Genomic DNA, 25,166 nt, shown 5'->3' with positions numbered 1-25,166 from the left:
GTAGTGTCAACACACACAAACTGCAATGTGTCTCTACTGCAAGGAACTGAAGCTAATATAAATGAGAAGTACTCCAAAGTTCCTTTTTCACTGTCATCAGATTGTTTTCATTCTAACTAATGGGGTATCTTAATAAATTCTCAGTTTAGCATGGGCCCACCAGTGCTACAAAGTAAACCTACATAGACTCTGCATGTCATTGAGGTGACAGATTCAATTTATTGTTAGCTTTAAGAAGTTAATAAACGGGTTGCCAGTTTGCCAACGGCTGAAATATTATGGAAAATGTTTGTTCTGCAAGAAAAATATTTGTGTGGGATTACTGCCGTTTTCTTGAAAGCCTGATGTTAAGGAGGAAGTCAGGTAAGCCAGTGTTATATATATTCCACATATGTAGAGAACATGAATTAATCATAAAAACTGGGCTTCATCATTTCTACATAGATTGAATGAAAGAGTTTGTTTCTCTCTATAGCCCACTCCACTTGTGAAGACTGACTCAAAGAATCTGAGTGATCCCAGTCACTCAGAACTCAGCCCTGCAAGGTGCTAAGTGCTTTCAATTTCAGAGAAAAATCAAGTTGAGGGCACTCCACACCTTGCAGGATCAGCTCCCAATTGCAGGTATTATTTATGTTTTGCTGGGGAGAGGTGGTAGTCATGCAATGGAGGATGTTCTCCCCCTTACACTGCTACCCATGATGTGGATAGCCTGTGCAAGGTGGCTTACAATTCAGCCCTAAATGAAGCAACGTATGATTTAGCAGGTGTAACTGAAACCTCCTAGTATAAAGCACCACTGGTGTAACTGTAAATGTTCTGGGACAATCCAAGTGTATTCCAGTCCAACCTTCCCTGCAAAGGTAGATAAAACAGAAATAAGAGCAATGAAGATTCAAACCCAAAAAAATTTATCACTTGTTATTAATGACAAGTTAAAAGTGAACAGAAATGCAAACTGCTTTACTAGTTAGCTGGCAAAGCCTTCACTCTTGTCTAAAGATAACTTCTGAAACTCCATTTAGACTCATTCTTCAAGGACAATTAGGTTACCTATCCTCTTGATTTAAGGCTGGCCAGAGACCAGGCCATTGCATGTTGACACCTGCATATTGTGAATAAGTCTGAAACCTGGAAATGGGAACCTACTTCCAGGTCTCTAGAATCACGTGGCACTTCCTAGAACATTCTCATTCATATAAAAATAAATATTCTATTTTTCTTTTGAAAAAGAAACTACATTTGAATAATTATTTTTTCTTGGTTCTCCCTTGTGGGCTGTGTGGCCCAATGGAGAACATATTAGATGTCTAACAAGCAAAAATACCCTGCTTGGTTTAGTAAGGGTCAGTCATTCAAATGTTGTGGGCTAGAGTCTCTCCAAAGTCAATTCTTCTGTTCACTGTATGGAAGTACAGGCTTCAGATATGGCTTTTTAACCTGCCGGACAACCATTTTACACTTGATTCTAACAGGGAGGAGTTGCTTGTGAGTCCGAAGGTGGAAGGCAATTTGGGTGAACATGATCAAGAAATGACAGATTTCGTGATTGTAAGAAAAGGAAGGAATGAGAGAAGCATAAGGACAATGGACTTCAAAAAAGGAGACTTCAACAAACTCAAAGAACGGGTAGGTAAGGTCCTCTGGGAAGAAAATCTCAGGGAAAAAGGAGTTCAGGAGAGGTGGCAGTTTCTCAGAGACAATATTAAAGGTAGAACAGCAAACCATCCATATGCAAAGCCAAAATCGGAAGAATAGTGAAAGGCCACTATTGCTTCATCAGGGAGTGCTTTAATTACCTGAAAAATCAAAAAGGAATCCTAGAAAAAGTAGAAACGGATGAGACAGAAGAATAGCACAAGCATGTAGGGACAAAATTAGAAAGGCCATGGTACAAAATGAATTACATCTAGCAAGGGACATGATAGAACCTCTTCTTATTGTCTCTTAATACATGAGGAGCAAAAGAAAGACAAAAGAAAGTGTAGGCCCACTACTTAGCAGGGAGGAGAGATAATGACAGATGACAACAAGGTATATGTGCTTCAATGGCTATTTTGCATCAGTCTTCACTAAAACGGTTAATGGTAATCAGATGCTTAACTTAAGGAGTTAAGAAAAGGGTTAATGTAATTTTGGGATGTATGCCCACGAGTTTTGTATATAAGGCAAAGGAGGTACTCCCCTCAGCACTGGTGAGACCTCAGCAGGAGTATTGTGTCCAGTTCTGTGTACTACATTTTAGGAAAGATGTGAACAAATTGGAAAGAGTCCAGGGGAGAGCAACAAAAATGATAAAGAGGTTAGGCAACCTGATCAATGACGAAATGTTTAAAAAGCTTGGCATATTTAGGCTTCAGCAAAGAAGACTAAGCGGGGAACCTGATAATACTCTTTAAATATTTTAGGGGTTGTTATAAAGAGTGATCAATTGTTCTCCATGCCCACTGATGGTAGAACAAGAAAAAATGGGCTTAATCTGTTGCAAGGGCAATTTAGGTTAGCTATTAGGAAAAGATTTTTTAACTATAAGGATAGTTAAGTATTGAAATAGGCTTCCAATGGAGGTTGTCAAATTTCACTGTTGTGGTACACATTCACCATTAGAGTGCTCCCTTGCATCAGGGTGTGATGTTGCATGAATCTATATCTCTACCCCCTTCAGATCATCTGTCTCTGTGCATCGAAGTCCATCAAGGCAACAAAAACTGAAACTAGTAATCATAGTCTCTCAGCATGACCTCTTAAGGTCTCTTCCCGCTTTACATTTCTATGATTCTATCACTGTTAATGTTCTCTTGGAAACTGAAAGAAACAAAATTATACTCCCATCACCAGTTACAAAACACGGTTTTACAAAACACTGGTTACTTATTCTTACTACTTTGTAATCTTAATACCAATATCTCTTCTGTTCTGCCAAAATACAATGTAGAAATGGTGCCTGTGAAAGATCTGTTCTTACAGGTTGCTGAAGTTGTTTGATAGCAACTGGTGCCCTGAACTGCTGCCAAAAATAAAACTGTAATGTAGGTTGAAAAAATGTTTTCAGACAGCATTACAGAAAGTCTGAGATTTGGAGGAAGCAATTTTATGTTTTCTTATAGGTGCTGCAAACTGCTATGTCCTGTTAGGGTGACCAGATACCAAGTGTGAAAAATCGGGACGGAGGAGCGAGGTAATAGGAGCCCATATTAAAAAAAGCCCCAAATATCGGGACTGTCCCAATAAAATCGGGACATCTGGTCACCCTATGTCCCATTGACTCTACCATGTAAACCATTTTCAGCACCAGTTCAGGTAGAACTGATGTTCACAACTTTGGCTATGCAATGCAGCAATTTCTGAATGAAGATGGGGCTTTTGTTTTAAAAAAATCTACCAGAAAGAACTAATTCCAACTCTTGTTCATTCATAACTGCCACAGAAACTGATAGAAACTTGCCCTGTCAAACATTCTACATCGGGGTTCTCAAACTTCATTGCACCCCGACCCTCTTCTGACAATAAAAATTACTACATGACCCCAGGATGCGGGGGATCTTAGCCTGAGCCTGCCTGAGCCCTGCCGCCCTGGGCGGGGGATAGAGGGAGCAAAGCCAAAGCCTGTACCCTACCACTCTGGGTGGGGAGACCAAAGCTGAAGCCCAAGGGCTTCAGCCCCAGACAGGATGCCTGTAACCTGAGCCCTGCCACTCAGGGCTGAAGTCCTTAGGCTTCGGCTCTGGTCGGTGGGGCTCAGGCTTCGGCTTCCACCTCAGGCCCCAGGAAGTCTAACGCCAGCCCCGGTTACCCCATTAAAAAGGGTTTGTGACCCACTTTGGCGTCCCAACCCCCAGTTTGAGAACTGCTGTTCTACATTTAGAGAGTCCTAACAACTGTAATTTCCAACTGCCACTGAATTTTCTTTCAATATTCCAACCTTAAAGAGAGTTTTGCATCCAACTACGATCCTGCCCAACTGCCATGGAGTCTTCTGAAACCTTCTGCTTACAACATCCCACCTCTTTTCCTAATGGCGTATCATCCAATACAATTCTGCTTTATCTTTAGACAGTAGTAGAGAAGAAAATAATATTACTTCATATATAACCTGGTTCACAGGTGGCAGTTTTTTCAGCTTTCCTGGCACAGCCCCAGTATCAGCTTTCTTCTGGCCTCTCACTTGCAGCAAAAATGTCAGTTGTGGGATTATCATCTCATCACAGTTAGCTGAACTCTTTATTTTAGTTGTGGCATTCTGCAGCACCATCTAATACATCTTCATAGTGTACCGCAATTAAACAACCTCAGCTGGCCTGATTCAGGCTATAAAACTGATGTGTAGACATTTGGACACAAGCTGGTTCCCCAGTTCTGGGACCCCATGAAAGGGGAGGGTCCTAGCATCTGGGCTCCAGCACAAGTCTGAATGTCTACATAGCAATTTTTAGCTCCTCGGTCCAAGCGCCATGAGCCCAAGTCAGCTGACCCTGGCCAGCCACAGGTATTTTATTCCAGTGTAGATATAGCCCTAGGCTGCTGCAGCAGATTGTAAAAAAGAAGCACTGTCCTTCAAAAAGCAGCCGGCCAGCCCCAAGAAAGTCCTAATGTCATGCAAAACATGGCCTTGAGCATTTGCAGGGGTTAATGCCAGATTTCTTGGGTACTGTTTTCACTGTGAGATTGGTGGTTAAATAAAACCACAAATTCTGCAAAGTGGTTGGAGCGCTAGAGCTGAAGAAGCTCTTTGCACCTATTATTCTTTGTATTGCAGTAGTGCCCAGAGGCCCCAACCGCATTGTGCTTAGCTGGCACTGTACCCACATAGCCAGATGGTCCCTGCCCTGAAGCGATTACAATCTAAATCTATGAGCACCAACTGCTGGACACAACCGGTGGTGGGGGGAGGGTGCGACACGCCAAGGAAGTAATGGGATTACTTTATCTAATTTGTTTACAAGGCACCCATTCAACGTGCAGCCTTGGGGTCAACTCAAGGCAAAACCCAGCCCAACCCACTACAGATGTTTATTTCGGAGTGGAAACCATAAACTTCCCCACAGTTTCCACTAGAAGCCCCTATACCCCGTCCTGCCCCCAGGACTCCCACTCGTCTCCTCAGTTCAAGGCCGTCCAGCGCCCGCCCACCCTCGCCACGGCCCCACTCGCCCGCGCGCGCTGAGTTTGGGCATGGATGGAAGCCCCGCCCAGCTCTCCTGAGGGAGGGGCTGTCACGGGCCGCGGGCGTCACTGCACGGGGAGGCTCAGCGTGGCGAGGAGACAGGAACTGCCCCACCCCGGCATCAAAAGGGCAGCGGCTTCAGCAGGGCTGAATCGCCCGCGCGAGAGAAGGAAATGCGTATGTGTCTGCCGCTCTGCTGTCCAATGGCAGAAGCGGGCGGAGTCGGCGGGGCGGCGCGGCGAGGTGCCGCCTGCTGGGGCCTCCGCTCCCTGTCGCACTAGGGAGAGGGCCGTAGAGGGGACGGGGAGCCGCCTCCTGCTCCTCCTCTTCTCTCCTCCTTGCTAGTGCGCAGCGCAGGTGGCAGCGGCGGCACTATGGCGGCCGAGGATGGTGACGGCGAAGGGGTCCGAGTGCTCCAGAACCTGCGGGGGAAGATCTGTGAGTGAGAGAGTCGGGAGGGGAGCAGGGCCTGGGGAGGGGCCGGCCCGGCACGGCCACCAAGGGGGCTTTTCTGCTCTGGGCTGCCGCACTGAGTCACCTCTGCTGCCTTGGAGCTCCCTCCCTCGTTCCTCCCCGTGCGGGAGCTGTCCTTTCTCCCCGGTTTCCCTTCTGTCCGCGCCCTCTTCCTGCCTCTTGGGGCCGGCTCCTGCCCCGGCATGTGGGGCGGCGGTGGCTGCGAAGGGGGAGAGGAGGCGTCTCGGGGTGGGCGGCTTTTGCTCTGCTCCGGAGGACAAGGGGTGTGAGGGCTACAGGCAACTGGTATCTTAATGGAGGTGCTAACTAGGTACGGTAGGGGATAGGCAGCTGTGCGGGGTGGACATGGATACGGGCAGCTCTGTGGGTGTGGGCACGGGTGTGTGTGTGAGGTGTGGAGGCCTCGGGGTAGGCATGGGCACAGGCAGCTCTGTGGGGTTAGGGTGGCATGGGTGTGTGAGGTGGGGAGGCCTCTGGGGTGTGAAGGGTGAGCATGAGCACGGGCAGCTCTGTGGGGTTGGGGTGGTCTGGGTGTATGTGGGAGCTATGGGTTATGGGCTCTTGGGTTTGGGGGGTATGGGTGGGGTGGCACTGGGGTATAGGTAGAGGACATGGGGTTGTGTGGGCATGTATGGGGGTTGTACAGGGGTATGAGTGGAGGGCTTGAGAATGTGGGGGCAGGGTGGGTGTGGATGGGGGTGGTACTGGGGTTCACTCTGGGTATGGGTGGAGGCCTCTGAGTGTGTTGGAAGGTATGGCAAGCATGAGTAGGAGATCAGCGTTTCCTTCGGGAGGTGGTGGAGTAAGTGTTGGGATGGGTTGCTGTCTGGATGTATCTCTGGCAAAGGAGTTATTGAGGCTGCGAGCTGGGTGGATATGTGCAGAGGAAGCTGGTAGTAAGAGGGAGGGAGGGAGTGAGTGAGTTATTGGGGTAAGGCCCTGTATGCAGTTCAGAGGGACTTGGTGACGAGGTGCATGACTGACACATGCATAGTCAATTGGCACTGTGTAAGTTGTTCCTGGGAGGAATGGGTTTCTGTTTGAGGGCCAAGAATTAGTTATTGGGAGCAGAAATGACACATGCAGAGGAAATGGACATGTAGTTGAGGGTGCTGTTGAGCAGTTGAGATGCTGCAATGAGTGCATGTTTCAGTGAAGCATTTTTTTTTATGCCAACAAACAAAAACTCAGCTCCACAAAACCCTAGGCATAAGAGTCTATTTGTCAAGCAAATCTTGCGAAATTATTGATGTAGCAGGAAGTTGGTACAAGGCTACTCTGGAAACAGTAACTTGTGTTAATGTGGGGTGGGAGGGGATAGAGAGAGAAAAAGAGTGAGTCTGATTTTTGTTGGTGGGTGAGGAAGGACTGTCATAGCTAAAAATGCATAAGTTCAGTAACCTGGAAAACCAAATGATGAATGTCCTAAGACATTGCCTATGGGTGGGGGGTAAGGGGGGGAGGGGAAGAAGAGGGAGACGATAATGTGTGATGCGACTGACAAGGACTTCAAAGCAGCTAAGAGAAACAGGATGTGTGGTGGCTTCCTGAAGGGTTATCAAAATGCATTCATACAACTCAAATGTAACCCATTTATTTCCTTTCTCACGCATTTAATCAATCTTTTTCATAAAGTAATTCATGAGAGTGAAATGCAATATAATTGGCAATGGAGTAGAATTAAGGATCTGTTATAAATATGTCTGGATTTATCAGTGTTAACTCAAATGGTAAAATACAAACAAATTTAGAGAAGAATTCTTCAATATAACATCCAATTCTGCAAAATTATTTGATTTTTTTCCCCAGGGAAAATGTTATACTGTATTAAAATTCACTTTTCTTTACAAAACTTATTTTTATGTATTTAAAAGATGCATGTAGAGGGCTAGAACTGTAATTACACAGAGGTTTCTTGATTTATTTGATCTGTTTAGGGGTTTTATATATTCACAAGAAATAATTCTTCCGCTCTACTCCGTGCTGATTAGGCTTCAACTGGAGTATTGGCGCCCAGAATTGCACACACCATTTAGAAAAATTGTGGACAAATTGGAGAAAGTCCAGAGAAGAGCAACAAAAATGATTAAAGGTCTAGAAAACATGATCTATGAGGGAAGAATGAAAAACTGGGTTTGTTTAGTCTGGAAAAGAGAAGACTGAGAGGGGACATAAAAGGTTGTTACAAGGAGGCGGGAGAAAAATGTATTGTTCTTAACCTGTGAGGATAGGACAAGAAGCAATGGGCTTAAGTTGCAGCAAAGGAGGTTTAGGTTGGACATTAGGAAAAACTTCCGAACTGTCAGGATGGTTAAGTAGTGGAATAAATTGCCTAGGGAGGTTGTCTAACCTGCTTTTAAAATCACCAGTGATAGAGATTCCACAAACACCTGTCAGGGATGGTCTAGATCAGTGGTTCTCAGACTAGGGGCGCCGCTTGTTCGGGGAAAGCCACTGGCGGGCCGGGCCAGTTTGTTTACCTGCCGCGTCCGCAGGTTCGGCCGATCGCGGCTCCCACTGGCCGCGGTTCACTGCTCCAGGCCAATGGGGGCTGCGGGAATGGCGGCCAGCACATCCCTCGGCCCGTGCTGCTTCCCGCAGTCCCCATTGGCCTGGAGCGGTGAACCCGCGGCCAGTGGGAGCCGCGATCAGCTGAACCTGTGGATGCGGCAGGTAAACAAACCGGCCCGGCCCGCCAGGGGCTTTCCCTGAACAAGCGGTGCCCCTAGTTTGAGAACCACAGGTCTAGATAATATTTAGTCCTGCCATGAGTGCAGGGAACTGGACTAGATGACCTCTCGAGGTCCCTTTCAGTCCTATGATTCTGTGATATGATATATGCATCTCCATGGTTTGTAAGCACCATATGGGGTAGACCCTTCTCTTAGCTTTTGATTTCTGTATTTCATTCTGTTAATTAGTTGTAATACAGAAACATAAATTGTGATATCTTGGCAGTTTAACTGATTTTTTTTTTTCCAGTAAATATTTGAGAGATCATTTATTGTCAAATTTTTAAGTCAGGAAAGATGTAATTTAAAAAAAAAAAGATATAATTAGGTTGAATTTCCCATTAAATTATATTTTGAGTAAAAAACATACTTTAAAAGAACCCAAGTGCATTCTCAAACTTGATATTAAAGTCTGAATTTGATCTTTGTCAATGGAAGACCAGGTCGTGAGGATAGGACAGTGTCCTGTGTGATTGGGGAGGGTGAGGAAAAAAGGGAGGAGATAGTATTACTGAAAGGCTGTTGCCTAGTTTTGCATGCTCAAGAGGCAAAATCTCAAGGTTTGGTTAGGTTTTAGAATTTTTCTCTCGATTTCAGGTGTATGTAAATTGGTTCAGAAGTAAAGCAAAAACAGCTTTTTCTTGTGATACTTTGGTACCACCAAAAAAAGAACTGGAGTACTTGTGGCATCTTAGAGACTAACACATTTATTTGAGCATAAGCTTTCGTGAGCTACAGCCCACTTCATCTGATGCGTGCAGTGGAAAATACAGTAGGACGATTTTATATGCACAGAGAACATGAAACGATGGGTGTTACCATACACACTGTAACGAGAGCGATCAGTTAAGGTGAGCTATTACCAGCAGGGGAGAGAGAGAAACTTTTTGTAGTGATAATCAAGATGGGCCATTTCCAGCAGTTGACAAGAATGTGTGAGGAACAGTATGGGGGAAAAATAAACATGGAGAAATAGTTTTACTTTGTGTAATGACCCATCCACTCCCAGTCTTTATTCAAGCCTAATTTAATGGTGTCCAGTTTCCCCAGTCCTGGCAAGGATGCGAAATGGAAAAGCATTTAAGTGTTTAATTATCTTGACCCTCATAAGATCACTTTTGAGTCTTTGTGGGATGGAAAGCAGAGAGTGGCTTTTATTTTATTGAAACCAATATATTTATTCCTGATGAAAAGAAAAGGAGGACTTGTGGCACCTTAGAGAGTAACAAATTTGTTAGTCTCTGAGGTGCCACAAGTTCTCCTTTTCTTTTTGCTGACACAGACTAACACGGCTGCTGCTCTGAAATCATCTTATTCCTGATGATTACCCTCCAGATTTTACCTGCAGCTAATAACACCATAGTTAGAAGGGCTTTACGCCATGGAAGACTTGAGGATATTTCTCCTCCAAATCCAATTACCTCTCACATGTATTTGATGATTAGAAAGTAATATGTGAAATTCCTTAAGATTGGTGTTGGAATGAGTTTGTTTCCTCTCAGACCATATGTTCTTAATTCACCCCACAGGAACTGAATTTGATGGCAGTCATTTACATGGCAAATAAAGTCAGTATTATGACTTGTCTGCAGGATTCACAGAATACAGGGAATACAGTTTGGGAATCTGGGTCAATAGGTGTAGCCCTTTGAGAGAAGAGCTGTTTGCAGGTGAACCTGATGGAAAGAGGTGTGGTCATTGCCATGTGGAAGGAGCATTGTAAGCTGGAAAGAGGTGAAGGCGGGATAACTGGGGTGAAGCTGGACTTTGCAACCAGGGAGAGGACGAGTTGGGATGATAGTGTGTTGGAAAAACTTTTTATTGTGATAGGAAAACAAACTCTAAGTTACCAAGTGAGTACTGAATGTTTATATTGTATCGTTACTCTTTTGTTTACATTATGTTGTTGTTCCTTCCAAATTTCTGTGTTAACCTTAAATTTCAAACTTTATAAAGGAAATCTCCATTGTATTAGTTTGTGTCTGCCTGTCTTCACAGTTGGCATAGCCTAGCTGAGGCCCGGGTCACTGCAGTTGGCATCATGAACAGGATAGGAAGAATTCAAAACAGGAGATAATCATCTTGGAACAACAGGAGTCAGTCACAGGGTAACGCAGAGGAAAGGTCGACAGGAGGGCAATTCATACAGACACCCCTAACCATGCTATATTTCATTGGCGCATCCTTGTTGCCTAGATTTTTTTTCTAGAGGAGACTATTAGGGAATTTAAGACAGTGCTTCAGCTGATGCTCAGATTGCATGAACTGCCAGAAAGACAGAAAATAGAGATTCTGCTTGGGCAATTAGAGGATGCAGCTAAAAGGGAAGTGCGGACATGGCCAGAAAATATAAAAGGGACTATAGAACAGGTATTTGGAAGGCTAGGCTGTATGTTTGACATTCATACCTTGTCAAAGCTGAAGCAGAGGTTGTTCTGCACAGTCCAGAGTCCAGCAGAAAGTGTAAGGGAATACACGTTGGAATTACAAGAGACTTTGCAAGCAATAGAAAAGATAGAACTACATGAAGTCCAAGATACTAATAAAATGCTGAAGGGCAAATTTGTTGAGGGACTGTATAATGATACTTGATGGAGGGAACTATAACTAAGGATCCAGAAATTTCCTTCTAGACTTTAAGGATGCTATAAAACTTCTGGGACATAGAGAACCACACAGGACCGTTGAAGTATGTCCACAGCATGGATACAAATGTGTCATTGCCTTGTGCCCTGGAAATGGTGGGCACTGTGTGATGCAGGCTAGCCAGAAATCAGAGGATGGTAATTCTGGAATGGAAGATACTTTTTCAGAGGAAAATTTTAAAAGGGATATAGAGGATTTGAAGAAAGCACTCCTTCACATAGGGAGAGAAATTCAAATAGAGTCTCATATGTTGAAACAGGAGCTCCTGGCACCTAGACAATAGAAATGCAGGCCCCAGGGAGTCAGAATGGGCATAGGATAACAGATAAGTTTGAAGATGATGGCAGCCCTATTTGCAGAAGATGCAGTGAAGTGAGACCTATAGAAAGGAGGTGCATGTCTCAAAATTCTAATGCCATGTCTTGAAACACAATGTCTCAGCAAGGGAGGGTGTCAGGTCTCGGGAAGACAGAGAATAGACCTGAATGACTGAAAGGGTAGGCTACTGCTATGGGGAGCTGTCCGACTGTGTTGGTTAAGAATAATGGGATAGAAACATAGGCTTGCTGGATGTTGAGTCTCAAGTTACCACCTTATACAGCTAATGTTTTAGGAAACATTGGACTCTCAATTGGTTGTTGACTAGCAGGAACAGGGTGAAATTGGTAGCCAGAAATGGTTTGGCTAGGCCACGTGTTGGCTATATAGAAGCTGAAATTCAAATTGGAACTAGTAAATACGAGACCAAGTTTTTGTGTGTGTTTTTTCGGTACTAATGTCAACAGTGATTGTTTACTCCCAGTAATCATTGGTATCAATCTACTGCAATATTGTTACAAGGAGTGTTGCAAGTATTAAAGGATCGGGGTTAGCAGCTTCCCTCATCAAAACAAAAAATATAATTAGACATATACCAAGTTAGCAAAATTTTGCCGGTCAGTATGGGGAAAGTGAGAATAGAATATTTGTATCCCATTAAGCAGCACCCAAATACTGAAACCATTCAAATTTGTAAAACAAAAGCTGGTCTACAGGGTTAGATTGTATTGCTTTACAGAAGCCTTCTTTGGGTAAAGAAGGAGATGCCATAGTGGCAAAAAGTCTTTTCACAGTGAAAAAAGAATTAGTACCAGTTAAGATTCTGAATTATGGGGTCAGACCTATGACACTATACAGAAATCAGGTGATTGGGCATCTGATGCATATAGGTTGGGAAGACATCTTGGAGCAGTTGGTCAAAATCGTTCCCTAATTGGAGGATGTATCCCAGAGGGTATGGTGTGCTGTATCTGGGTGACACACCAAAAATCCAGATGATGTTGTGAGAGAGCTGCTTCATGTTTCTTAATCAATTGTACTGATCTTTCTATCTGCTCTGCAGGTGCTGAAGGCATTCCCAAGTCTGTGTCCTTCGTCCAGGTGTAGAGATGTATCCCACCATCCTGGATCTCTTGTCTGCAGGTGTCCTACTTCCCCAACCTGTTCCTCGGACTCCAAGATATCTTCCCAACCTATGTGCATCAGATACCCACTGCTACCAATTCCAATAGACCATTAAGAAAGTTTCTTTTGGATTAGGATGAAGGAAGAAATCATACAGTGGTGTCAGAACTGTGAAACTTGCAACCTGAAAAATAAAGTTGATAGTTCTGATAGCTTCCTTGCATCCTATTGATAGCAATGGTCTGTTGGAATTGGTAGGATTAGATCATTTAAAATTGGAATATGGCGGGGATGGAGTTACATATGTGCTTATCATGACTGAAGTTTGTGGTGGAGGTTCCCATGAAGGATTTGTCTTCTCAAAGTATACCCCAGGCCTTCTGAATATATTTTGCAAGGCTTTATGGATACACAACAGAAGTGTTGAGAGTCAGGGAGCTGGGTTTGAGTCCCAGTTGTTAAAGAACTTTGTACGCTTTATTAGAGAGGCAAGATGGGTGAGGTGATATCTTCTGTTCGGGAGAGAGGATGTGACTACACAGCAGCAAGACACCTGCGGTTGGCCTAGGCCAGCTGACTCAGCTTCATGGGGGTTGGGCTGCGGGGCTGTTTCGTTGCTGTGTAGACTTCTGGGCTCCGGCTGGAGCAGCAGCTGACACCCCACCCCAGCCTGGTCTCCTCCCCTCCCTGGCAGCGGCCGGAGCAGCCCCCAGGCTTGCCCTGCAGCTGGTGCCGTGGTTCTCCCCCTTTTCTCCCCCCCGCCCACAGCGCCTCCCTCCTAAGATTCAATCGGGTATTTATGGCATAAGTCATGGACAGGTCATGGGCCGTGATTTTTTATTTCTTGCCCGTGACCTGTCAATGACTTTTACTAAAAATATTTGTGATTAATTTGTATTAGTAATACTAATTGGTATTAGTAATAAGCTATAAATCCAGTGTCCCTGTTTAGTCCATGGTTTTTGGTGTTTAGCAGAGTAATGAATTTAAGCTCTCAGGCTCAACTTTTGAAAATGCTGTGCAGAGTTCCTTTGAGGATAACTAGTAGGTCAGATATAGAGTGATTGCTTTGTGAAAAGTGTTCACCCACAGATGATAAGGTGTTTTTGTCTTTTATCATTTTCCTGTGTGAGCTCATATATGAGTGTAGTGATTATATGGTTTCCCCACATAATTATTTCTGGATTTAGTGCACTGGATGAGGTATACCGCATGTTGTGATAGGCATGTGTAGGACCCATGGATTTTGAAAGATGGTGGGGGGTGTTGATCATTGTAGCATTGGAAATATGTTTGCAGGTTTTATATTTGTTCAGGCAGGGTCTGGTGCCCCTTTGAGTTGGTGTCGTAGTCTGTGGGAAGCTTGCTTCTGATGATGAACTTAGAAAGGTTGGGGGGTTTTTTTTTGTTTTTTTTTAAGGCTCGAAGAAGGGGTTCAGGATTGGGTCCCCATCGAGCATGGGTTGTAGTTGTTTGATGCCCAGTATAGGTTCCAGTGTGGGGTGGTAGGCAACATCTAGGGATGTGTGTTCAGAGGGGGTTTTATTTCTGTTCTGAAGCAAGTTCTTTTGGGGTATTTGGGTGGCCTATTCTGTGACGTGATTTACTGTTCTGGTAGAGTGTCCTTGTTTGGTCAATGCAGTTATAAGCGCGTTAAGATGTATATCTTGGACTTGCTCCTGAGAGCATATTCTGTGGTATCTGAGGCCTTGTCTACATTGACGCTTTACAGCGCCGCAAATTTCTCTCTGAGCCGTGAAAAAACACCCTCCCTGAGTGCTGCAAGTTTCAGCGCTGTGAAGTGGCAGTGTAGACCATGCACCACCGCTGGGAGCCACTCCCCTCTTGGGGGTAGTGTGTGTTTTTTGTTTTTTGTTTGACACAGTGCTGGGAGAGCTCTCTCCTTGCGCTGGTGCTGTGACTACAGCATTTTAACGTTGCTGGTGAAGACATACCCTGAGTATCTGGATGTAGATTGGGGTGGTTATTGGACCTGTAAAGGTAGGTGCAGTGAGCCATGAGTTTCTTGTATATGGTTGTGTGTAGGGTTCCATTGTTGAAGCTGATTGTGGTGTCCAGAAAGTTGATGCTAAGGTGGGAGCATACCAGAGAGAGTTTAATGGATGGGTGGTGCTTGTGGCAGTTGTAGTGGAAATCTATGATTGAGTTTAAGCAGTCTGTCCAGAGGATGAAAATACTATCCATGTGTCTCAGGTATATAATTGGTTTCATGGTGCATTTTGTCCAGTAATTCTTCAAGGTAGCCTATGAAGAGGTTGGTGTATTGGGTAGCTGTCCTCGTTCCCGTGGCTGTTCCCATGGTTTGGAAAAAGTGTGTGTTGTTGAATGTAAGTTTGCTGTGGGTGAGGATGAAATGGATGAGTTTGGGTGAGGATGAAATGGATGTGGTTGGGGTGGATATCTGAAGGTTGTCCAGTGTCTTGTAAATATTTGAGGCAGGAAGCTATGCCATCATTGTGAGGGATGTTGGTCTATAGGGAAGTAACATCCATGGTAGTAAGGACTGTTCTGAGGGAGGCTGTTAATATTGCGGAGTTAGTGGAGGAAGTCAGTTGTGTCCTAGAGGAAGCTGGCCCTTTGTGTGGTGAGTGGTTGGATACTTTATGGCAGTCATAAAATGAAAACCGCATATTATCCGCAGACAAATGTGTGAAAAAAATTAATCAGATTATAATTGGAATGATTCACGGTCTGCAGCAGGAACAGAGAGCAGAGGCTGAAGTTATTACCTGAGTTAATTTATATCTATAATAATTCAGCATATTGCTGTACAGGTTACAGTCCTCTACTATTTGATCTTCAGTAGACATTGAAGGTTGCTGATGGGCATAGAATTAGGGGTTGAGGCAGTGGAACATCCTTTATGATGATCACATACTCAGACATATTAACAAATGAATATGGCAAGAACCCAAGTGGAATAGAATATGGGAAAAGCTAAGGCCCAACAAAAAGGGTACTATGATATACCACCCAGTGCAGAGTCCTTGATAAATGGAGAAAGAGTCTGGTTGAAACACACAACGGGTGGAAAGTTAGATAACAGATGGATGCCCGAGCCATATACTGAGACTGATATCCCCTAAGCAAATTTACCTGAATACAAAATGTGAATGGATCCTAATGAGCAAGTGACTAAAGACACAAACAAGAACCTGCTGAAATCTTGAAGGTTTGAAGTAAATATCCCAGTGAAAGTGGCAACTCACAACCCTGAGACTGTGCATGAGAGGCAGGGTCACACTCTTGATGAAGAGAGTTATGTGGGGTTCTAATAGACCAATGTGTTTTGATACCATGGGAGACTCCTATAAGCAAAAACAGCGTTGTATCGGAGACGGGGACGATGCTGCAAATCCCCAGGCAATCTGTGAGATCAAATCTTGGGATCCCTCTAAAATGATTGATTCAAGAAGTGATTGGAATAGAAATACTGGATCCCTAGGAGTGATAGAATCTGCTAAATGTACATTATAGTAAAATGTAAATAGTTTAAATATATAAAATGGTTGAGTGTAGGGGTATGCATGAGGACATATACCATTAATGGAGTGTGAGTATAGTAACCCTGGCCCGGGCACTAGCACCTGCTTCAGCTGTGGTGCAGCATCATAGAAGGCTGTCAGGGGGATGGGGAGAGTCAATGAGAGGGCAGCTAGAGCTGGAGAAGGGGCTCAGAATCCTCCCAAAGGGAGCAGGTGTAAGGTGGTTGGAGAAGGGGGCAAAAATAGGTGGCGCTGGATGAAAAGGAGATTTGCTGAGGAAGCTGCACTGTGGAGTGTCGTGTGTAAGGAACCCAGCTGTGAGGGGCACAGAGCATATGACTGATGAAGTTGACCACTGGGATGCTGACAGAGAGAATATGGTTTGGGCGCCCCAGGTGAGGAGCTGTCATTCACAGGTGGACCTGCTAGAAAAAAGTGCAATCATTGCAGTGACCAAGCACAGGAGCATTGTAAGCCAGAGATAGGTGAAGGTGGAACAACTGTGGTGAAGCTGGATTTTGCAGTCCTGGAGAGAAGTTGATTCCCTCTTGGGGTGACAGTTTGTTGCTGGAAAAACTTCTTTTATTGTGATGATTTATAGTTTTCCTAAGCGAGTATTATTACTATTATTCTGTTTATATTATAAAAGGGAGAAAAAACAGAAATTTGGCAGGAACAATAATATAAATTTTACGGTTATCTTTGTGTTGACTCATGTCTGCCTCTCTTCCCAGTAGCCATAGCCTGGCTGAGGCCTGGCTCACTGCATTACCTCAGACAAGACTACATTTCAGTAGTGGATGTAGTTCAGTGCTTTTGGATTCTTTGGAATGAAAGGTGTTATGTTTTAAATATTAATTCATTTAAATCTCTTTAATTCAAGCTGCTATGTTTAGAGGAAGCATTGTGCATTGCATGTATGTACGCTACCCACAATACTTTCTGCTGAGTGAAACTGATTGTAATTTTATAATTCTAGTCTGTCTTATTCTTTAGTAGTCAATCCATATCTTCCTCTGCTTGATCCATTGCAAATGCATGTCAATTGATAAAAGGATTCCATCATTCTGCTTGGCTAGGATGGCTCATTAGGTGCCGAGTATGGACTTGTTGGTTGTTTTGCTGCAATACCTACATCTAACAGGTTAAGGAACTAGTAGATGAAAGCATGTACTGTCTCATGGATGTTGCAGTTTGGCCAAGTAATCCACCATCTGTGTCCTGTATCTGATGTATTTTTCCTTTGTGTTCTCCCTTTTTCTTTAGCAGCCTCTGGGTATGTCTGCACTGCAATTAAATACCTGCAGCTAGCCTGTGACTCGGGCTTGAGCTATAGGACTGTAAAACTGTGGTGTAGATGTTTGTGATCTGCAGGTTTATAGCCCCACCACGCCAAGTCAGCTGACATGGGCTAGCTGCCGGTGTTAAATTGCAGTGTAGACATACCCTATGTGGCTGGTGAGGGTAGCTTGCTTTCTTGGTGTTTTCTGTGGTCAAACCTGTGGTCAAAGCTTAGAGTGGTACTGGTAACGGTGCCACTGTATACCAGTATGTATGGGAACTTCTTTTCACTTTTGCCCAATTCTGTGTGGCTTGGAATCAGATAACTCCAGTACTTATGGCAGGCCTTCACACCACTGTGCCTGTATACTATTGCACCGAACACCATAGCAGGAAACGCATTCACAAACCACAGTAATGGTAAGTATGCTAACACTGTGCAAAGCAGTGCGTATTAGTGAACAGGAAATAATATAGAGGGTTAGTATTTTGGGGCTCTTGTTTCTATGTGCTATGTTGTAGGGAGCAATGTCGTTGTTTGTGCAGAGTTGCCATCTGACTGGAGGCACAACCACTTTGTTATCCCACGTAGCTGTTGTTCCCATCTTCTCTGATCAGCTGTCACATTTCAATTGCCACAGAACCTTGGACTCTAACGTTCCACCTGATTCCTGTCGGGCCCAGTGATGGCTGAACCTGGTCTTATTCTCAACAAAAAGAGCTCTTAATGATGCTTGTAGCTGTTTCCATCTCCTCATGCTGACTCAATAGACATTGCAGGCTTCAGAGTAACAGAGAGAGATGAGAGAATCCCATTATATTTGTGTTGTGTGTGTGTGGCAAATGAAGGGTGTGCAGTTGTGAGGTATGTTTGGGGTTATTTTGTGTCCTGGTTGTGGTATTGGTGGGTGGTTTTGAAGAACTATGGCAGTTGGGCCATGTAATCTACCATCTATGGAGTCTCCCTCTGGCAACTAACGAAATTGATGCATGCAAATTAGCTGGAGAGTAAGGGTGGTGATTGGTTGTGTTACTTCTATGGTCCAGGACTCTTGGCATGGCATAAATGCATACCTTACTGTAGCTGTATACTTTGTAATTATAAAGTCAAAATGGCTGAAAAATTAAAAATTGGATGGTATCAGACCATGAAACCTAGTGATGATTCAGCCTGGTGATCGTCTGAACAAAAAAAGCTTTCAACTAACAGCTTTGTAGCTGTTCCCGTTGCTTCAACTGTCTGCATGTACAGTGGTGTTTGTAGCCATGTTGGTCTCAGGCTATTAGAGAGACAAGGTAGGCAAAGTAATATATTTTATTGGAGCAACTTCAGAAGAAGAGCTCTGTATAAACTCAAAAGTTTCTTACCAACAGAAGTTGGTCCATAAAAGATATTACCTTACCTATCTTGTCTCACTAACTGTACAGACATTTTAGGCTTCAGAGTGACAGTGTGATAATCCTGGAAATATGTAGATAATGGGGTGTTATTTCTGATACTTTGTCACAATGCTAGTACTACTAACTCTTGCAACGTGTCACTAGTATGGGGAATTTGAATTACATTTAAATGTAAAAATTAAGTTGTTGCTTAATCAGTGTTCCAAGCTTTCCCTTAATTTGATTTAATCTGTTTTATATAAAAAGTACATTATGAAGTGGGACAGCTTTAGGTACTGTGTAGGAGCAAAACCTAATATTGCTTTTATCCAAAATGCAAGCCCATAATAGCATACATTATTAGTCTGGATTTTTTTTATATTCAGTATTTTCCCTGAACTGAAAACTTGAGTGGCTATCAGGGTGGGTGAAAAATTATTTTTTTTTTTTTTTTTTTTTTAAGGAAAATGTTTATTTCAATAAAGTAAATTTTTCTTTTTAAAAATAAACCAATTAAAGTTAGGTTGTCATAATTTCAAATGTATTTTAAAGTCTAAATGTACTAAATCTATTAAAATATTTTAAATTAAAAAAAATTCAACCTCTACATGTTTGCTTCTGAAGTTTTAAAGAAAGCTAGCCACTCAATTGCTGAAAACAGCTGGAGTCAGGTTTTGTTAAAATGCTAAACGAGATTTTGGCAGCAGTAACCTTGTCTGCAGGTGTAGAATTTTCTTCATGTCAGTTTGTTCAGCTAGTTCAGTTCAGTGAGTAGTTCATTCAAAGTTGAAAAACTTATTGGGGATTGAAAAAGTAGGAAAGCTTGTTTTCCTCTTCCAATCTATGAATAAAAATTAGGTGTGAGAGGATGAGATCTGCTAGTTCTAAAATCTTGAAGGACATGGTGACTAAAAATTATTAGTTCAATTCACTAAACTGCAGAGAATATTTTGGTTTAATAAAGTCATTAATTTTAAATATAAAACATGTCTTGATAAATTTTTTCTTATGTATCTAGCATATTTTAAGGTAATTTTATTTAATTGTTTTAAAATGCTGTTTTTGTACGTTTTAATTGAAGTCCAGTTTCTATCCAAATGTAATTTGACACACATCTTGAATAAAAAAATAAAAATCCACTCGATAAATGTGATTTGCCATTTTCCAGCATAATAAAAAAATGTAAAAAACCCCATAGGTTTATTTAGTCTTAAGGTTGTAATTATATAAGCATGTGTATGTGTGGTTAGCTGCAAATCAACATATTTTAATGATTTCCAACCAATAAGAATTAACTTTGCTTTAAGAAAATAACTAAAAAGTACAAATCCAAAACAAGATTAAAATTGAGGATTTAAATCGAGGTTTGCTACTTGCTGATTTAAATTTCTATTAAAACTGGTGATTTCAGTCACCTTGATTTTAAATCAATCCACGTTGGTGGCAATGAAGCAAGTTTCAATTCCTGAGAATTATAAAATTGCACCTTATTTTGAAAGGCAGGTTTGGACACAATTTTATTTTGATATTCGTGTGAAATATAGCACTAAAAACATTAATCTAAATTCACCAGAAAAGCAGTATGTTTCACACATTCTTTGTCCTCAGTAGTTAATTTCAGACACCGGGCCAACTTGACTGATGAATTGATATTAGACAAATCAAAACAACCAAAATAAATAAAATGTTACTATACTCTGCATTTTATTTTTCACTATTTGGATCATTGTAGTATCTTTCACAAATGTGAATGATAAATTTAGCATTTTGGATGTAAATTTGAGTGACCTGTTTACAATTACATTTCCGCATGGAACCACGCTTCAGCTCAGTATAACCCAAACTTCTGAAAGCCTTCCTTCAGAAAAACAATTGCATTCCCACCCTGTAGAAACCTCATCATATGGCTTTAAAGGCCTACTACCCATCTTATTTTGCACATCTCACATCTTCTGATCCCCTCCATCCCCCAAAAGCTAATTATTTGATCCTTGGAAAATGCTGGTGTAGATCTTCAGAATATACTTTCTTTCCTTACATATTTTGAGCAATAAAATAGGTAACTATTTTAACTTTCACAGCCATCCTAAGTTGTATGCATTGAATGAATGAAGATCTCTGTATTGCTTGTGCTTGCTTCACATTCTGAAGTTTGGGGTGTGTCTTATTTTTAGGGTGTCTTTTGCAAGTATAACAACTAGAGATTTTTTTTTTAAGTCTCAGCTTTCTTTAAAGATGAAAGCTGTGAGGTGGTTAAGGCAAAAAATTTAGTGAGATTCATAGAAAGGTTGAACACCTCACATGGATAATGAAAATATCTGGAGTTATAACAGCTAATGCTAAGAAAAAGCTTGGAAGGGATGTTAAACCTCATGCTTCTATGTTTAAAATCATCCATAATTAAGAGGGATTAGTATGAGACCTTTATCAGGGCAGATTATCCCGCATTTGCCTGTTGTGGGATTTCTTGCACTTCGCTGTGAAATATCTGGTGCTGGCCACTGTTTTGAGAGAGGATACTGAGCTAGATGGACCATGGGTCTGATCCAGTGTGGCAGTCCCTATGTTGCTAAGGCAAATAATTGAGATCTGCTTGCACCATACCCCAGCTAGTCTTTCTCATGCTCCCAGGAGGTTGCAGCCCACATTTATTTCACTGCTTAAAGCAGCATTTTCGCAAAGTGGTTCTGAAGTGCTGTTTGGATATCCATGGGAGTACTATACAGTGCTTCATTGGGAGTGAGGTGGGATGTGGATGTAGTGGTGTAATTTTTTTTTATTCTTTGGTTTGGTGTCATTTTGTTACTCACGAGTCGAGTTGTGCAAGTCATCCCAATGAGTATAAAACCTGTGTACAGCATTGTGTGCCCAGTTTAGAAATGTTAACTTAAAAAAAAAAACCCACTCCCTAGTCTCCCACCCCACCCCTGCTGCACCCTGCTCCATTGTAAAACCAGTCTGCTTTCATTACTATGAGTAGCTGTACAAAACTTTCAGAGAGAGAAGAAAATCATACATCTTAAAAACCATTAAAAATTAGATTTTCCTACGTATCTTGATTTTTATTCTTCTGTGTGTGTATAAATATATGTACACATACCTCCCAGGCATGGAGTGGTTGCACTAGCTATGTGATGAATCATACGTATTTTGCCTTTGTTTGCCCTCTGCCCATTTATTTACCTCTGGCATAGCTACATCTAACACTCTAAAATTCTATGCAATTTCAAAATGTCCACGTACTTTAAAAAAAAGGTGCCTATAATACTATAATGTAGATCTATATTTTTTAAATATATATATTTTTCAGATAATATGGCATATTGAGACTTTTTTATATAAAACTTTTATTGGTACTTAGGGATGACCTGCATAACTTGCTCTAACTGATCTACGCATGCATGTATGTTTATTGGAAACTACATAAAATTTATATCACATCTCAGTAAAGGCAGTGTCGGAATTACTAGTTTCAGTTTCATAGGAGAATCTTTCTTCCCCTCAAACAGTTCTAAAAAGTTAGTATTGATACCGTATATCAAGTAAAAAGAAAAGGAGGACTTGTGGCACCTTAGAGACTAACCAATTTATTTGAGCATGAGCTTTCGTGAGCTACAGCTCACTTCATCGGATGCATACTGTGGAAATTGCAGAAGACATTATTATATACACAGACACCATGAAACAATACCTCCTCCCACCCCACTCTCCTGCTGGTAATAGCTTATCTGAAGTGATCATCAAGTTGGGCCATTTCCAGCACAAATCCAGGTTCTCTCACCCTCCGCCCCGCCACAGACAAACTCACTCTCTTGCTGGATACCAGCAAGAGAGTGAGTTTGTCTGTGGGGGGGCGGAGGGTGAGAGAACCTGGAAATGGCCCAACTTGATGATCACTTCAGATAAGCTATTACCAGCAGGAGAGTGGGGTGGGAGGAGGTATTGTTTCATGGTGTCTGTGTATATAATAATGTCTTCTGCAATTTCCACAGTATGCATCCGATGAAGTGAGCTGTAGCTCACGAAAGCTCATGCTCAAATAAATTGGTTAGTCTCTAAGGTGCCACAAGTCCTCCTTTTCTTTTTGCGAATACAGACTAACACGGCTGTTACTCTGAAACCGTATATCAAGTGACATTCTGTCCCTAATGCTGCTTTCTAGGGCTTTCCACATCAGTTGACTGTAACCTTGTGTTCAGTATTACTTTTTGGAGTTTTATTAAAACTTATAACTCCTTAACACTTCTCTTTTTGGTGGTTTAGGTTCAGGGACATGTCTGCTTTTTTTAAAGTCAATGTAGCAGTCACTGACATTCCTGGGGACGGCTACAGAATTCTTACATGGCTGGCGAAGCACATACCATCATTGCTGTATCTAAATCCTGACCTGGAGAGATGACTTTCTGTTCCTAGTTAGTGATCACTGCGAGACAGCCAGTTGCAGTCTTTCAGGATGCAGACATTTTGTCCACTTGCAACTGAACTAAGACTAGCAATAACCTGTACAAAATCTTCCAACCCTCCCTGTATAGGTAGGCACTTTTACTTGTGTGGACCTCATCACAGTAGTGACTGTATCTCAAAGATTTGTAAAATAGGTAGAAATTACAATATCTATCTTCCTTCAAGTCTGTAGGAAAAATAATCTGATTAGTTTATAGGGTTTGGGGGCATGTGTGGGTGTGAAGAACTTTATTGTGGCCGGGGGGGGGGGGGGCGGGTGTCACAGTTTCAGTGCCAAGAGGGAGACAAGACAACCAGCAACAAATAGACCACAATGGAACCAAGCCAGTTAGCCATAAGGAGAATTGACAGAAATCAAAGTCTTTTATGACCTCTCCACTTCACTGAAATTGCTCTTATTGAAATCTTCAGTGACCTTTTTCCTGACCAAATCCCAGAGCCTCTACGGAATTCTTCAACCTTTTGACCCCATTGACTACTTACTGTTTCTAAAAATCCTGTCCTTTATTGTCTTTCCAGGGTACTCGCTCTCTTGCTTATCTTTCTGTTGCCCTCTTTCAGAAGGTATTGGTTTTTCTCTTCCCCCAATAGCTAGGAAAATACACTGTATTGTTTCTTACAGAGAATACATTGATACTGTTAAATAAAACTTATTCACAGTTGCATACCAAATGGCGCTTCAGTGATTAAGATCTTCTATAACGAACCAACTTAAACCGGAGAGTTTGTTTAAAAAAACAACAACAAAAAAAACCCTGTCAACATTTCAGCCAAATCATATATTTGTCTTATGACTTGCATCCAAATCATAACTAAGATGAGACTTCTCTAGGGAAAGTGCAGATGTTGCAGGAAGTGGTGTTATTGAATCAGTGTGTTAATGAATCAGTGGTGGTGTTGTTTTTCTGAGTCAGTAGTGAACCATGTCTTTAGTATAGTGTGCTTTACTGGTAGTTTCCTTCTTCTGGATAAAATAGAGCACAGAAGTCTTGGCTACTTGTGATTAATTCTTTGGCAATTTTTGAAACAGTAGGGAATGGTTAATTGGTTTCTTTATATATAATTTCCCCATAAGCTTTGATTGTGTATGGTATATTAAGTTTTTTTAATAAAACTGCTTTACTATGTGCTGCTAAACAGTTGCCTTGTGCTATCTAAGAGTAACTCCATTACAGTAGTGGGTGAAGTAATTCATGTGTGTATAATATCTTGTGCTCATTTTGGATGAAAGATGCAAAATACATTTGTAAATGGCTGGATATCAATTGCATAAATTACTTGTCTAATGGTATGACAGGGTTTCTGGAGTGAAACCAGGACTGTGGGACCACAGCGCCCTCTGTCCCACCAACGTGGGGTATCCCTCTCACTCTGATGTTGTGTCAAGCCACAAACCTCTTGCAGGTACTGCACTTACACAGACATCCGTAGGTAGGGACGCACCCAGCTGAATTACTTGAATGCTTTCTCAGCCACTCACAAACCGACAACAGAGAAGCTGCAGCCAATTCCCCCCAGCTCCCCAACCTTGCATCCCAGAACTATACTGTCTTGCAATGGTCAGAAGGCTGGCCAGTGTAAGTTCATTACCCAGTCTGTCCCTCCCTTCATGTGAAGAGGACACATCACTAGCTTTTGTAAACTGAGCTGAGATTTCCAAGCATTTCAACCAAAACACACTGTTTTAGGTTAAATATAAAACAGATTTATTAACTACGGAAAGATAGATTTATTTTTTTAAAGTGATTATAAGGAGCAGGCATAGAAATCAGAGTTGGTTACTTAAGAAACAAGAACAAATTCTCACCCTGACAGATAGGACAAAAAGGTCACAGATCCTCAATACACAGGCTGGGATTGTCTTCCAGCACGGGACCACCCTCCCGCAGTTCAAAGTCTTTTTCCTCCAGATGTGTTTCCAGGTGTTGTGTGGTGGAGGGCGTGAGGCCCAGTGATGATGTCACTTCCCCTCTCTCTTTCTTTTATAGTTTCTTCCAGCTTACTGGAAAGACCTTTTGCTATGACATGGGGGGGTCAGTCAATTCCCCTTTGGTCAAGTCTCCATTGTCTACGTGT

At 42.3% G+C, this 25,166-nt stretch overlaps 1 protein-coding gene across 8 annotated transcripts in view; it reads left to right on the top strand.

Annotated features, from left to right (window-relative positions):
- The first annotated feature begins 5,256 nt into the window (after positions 1-5,256).
- Positions 5,257-25,166, top strand: part of RASA2 (RAS p21 protein activator 2) — a 123,331-nt gene continuing 103,421 nt past the window's right edge. For 2 of the 8 annotated variants that reach the window (XR_006283576.1, XR_006283575.1), the window contains exon 1: positions 5,383-5,602. Coding sequence is in view for 4 of the 8 variants with exons in the window: in XM_037908738.2 (XP_037764666.1) it covers positions 5,539-5,602 (64 nt within the window). In the remaining 4 variants the exon portion in view is untranslated. Of the gene's footprint in view, positions 5,603-12,397; positions 12,478-25,166 lie in introns of all 8 variants that reach the window. The other 6 variants (XR_006283577.1, XM_043521911.1, XM_037908739.2 and 3 more) reach the window with 5 other exon arrangements.

This window comes from Chelonia mydas, chromosome 9 (genome assembly GCF_015237465.2).
Source record: "Chelonia mydas isolate rCheMyd1 chromosome 9, rCheMyd1.pri.v2, whole genome shotgun sequence".
Classification (NCBI taxonomy): domain Eukaryota; kingdom Metazoa; phylum Chordata; order Testudines; family Cheloniidae; genus Chelonia; species Chelonia mydas.
Note: the sequence above shows the minus strand (reverse complement) of the source record. Positions and strands in the feature narration are given on the sequence as shown.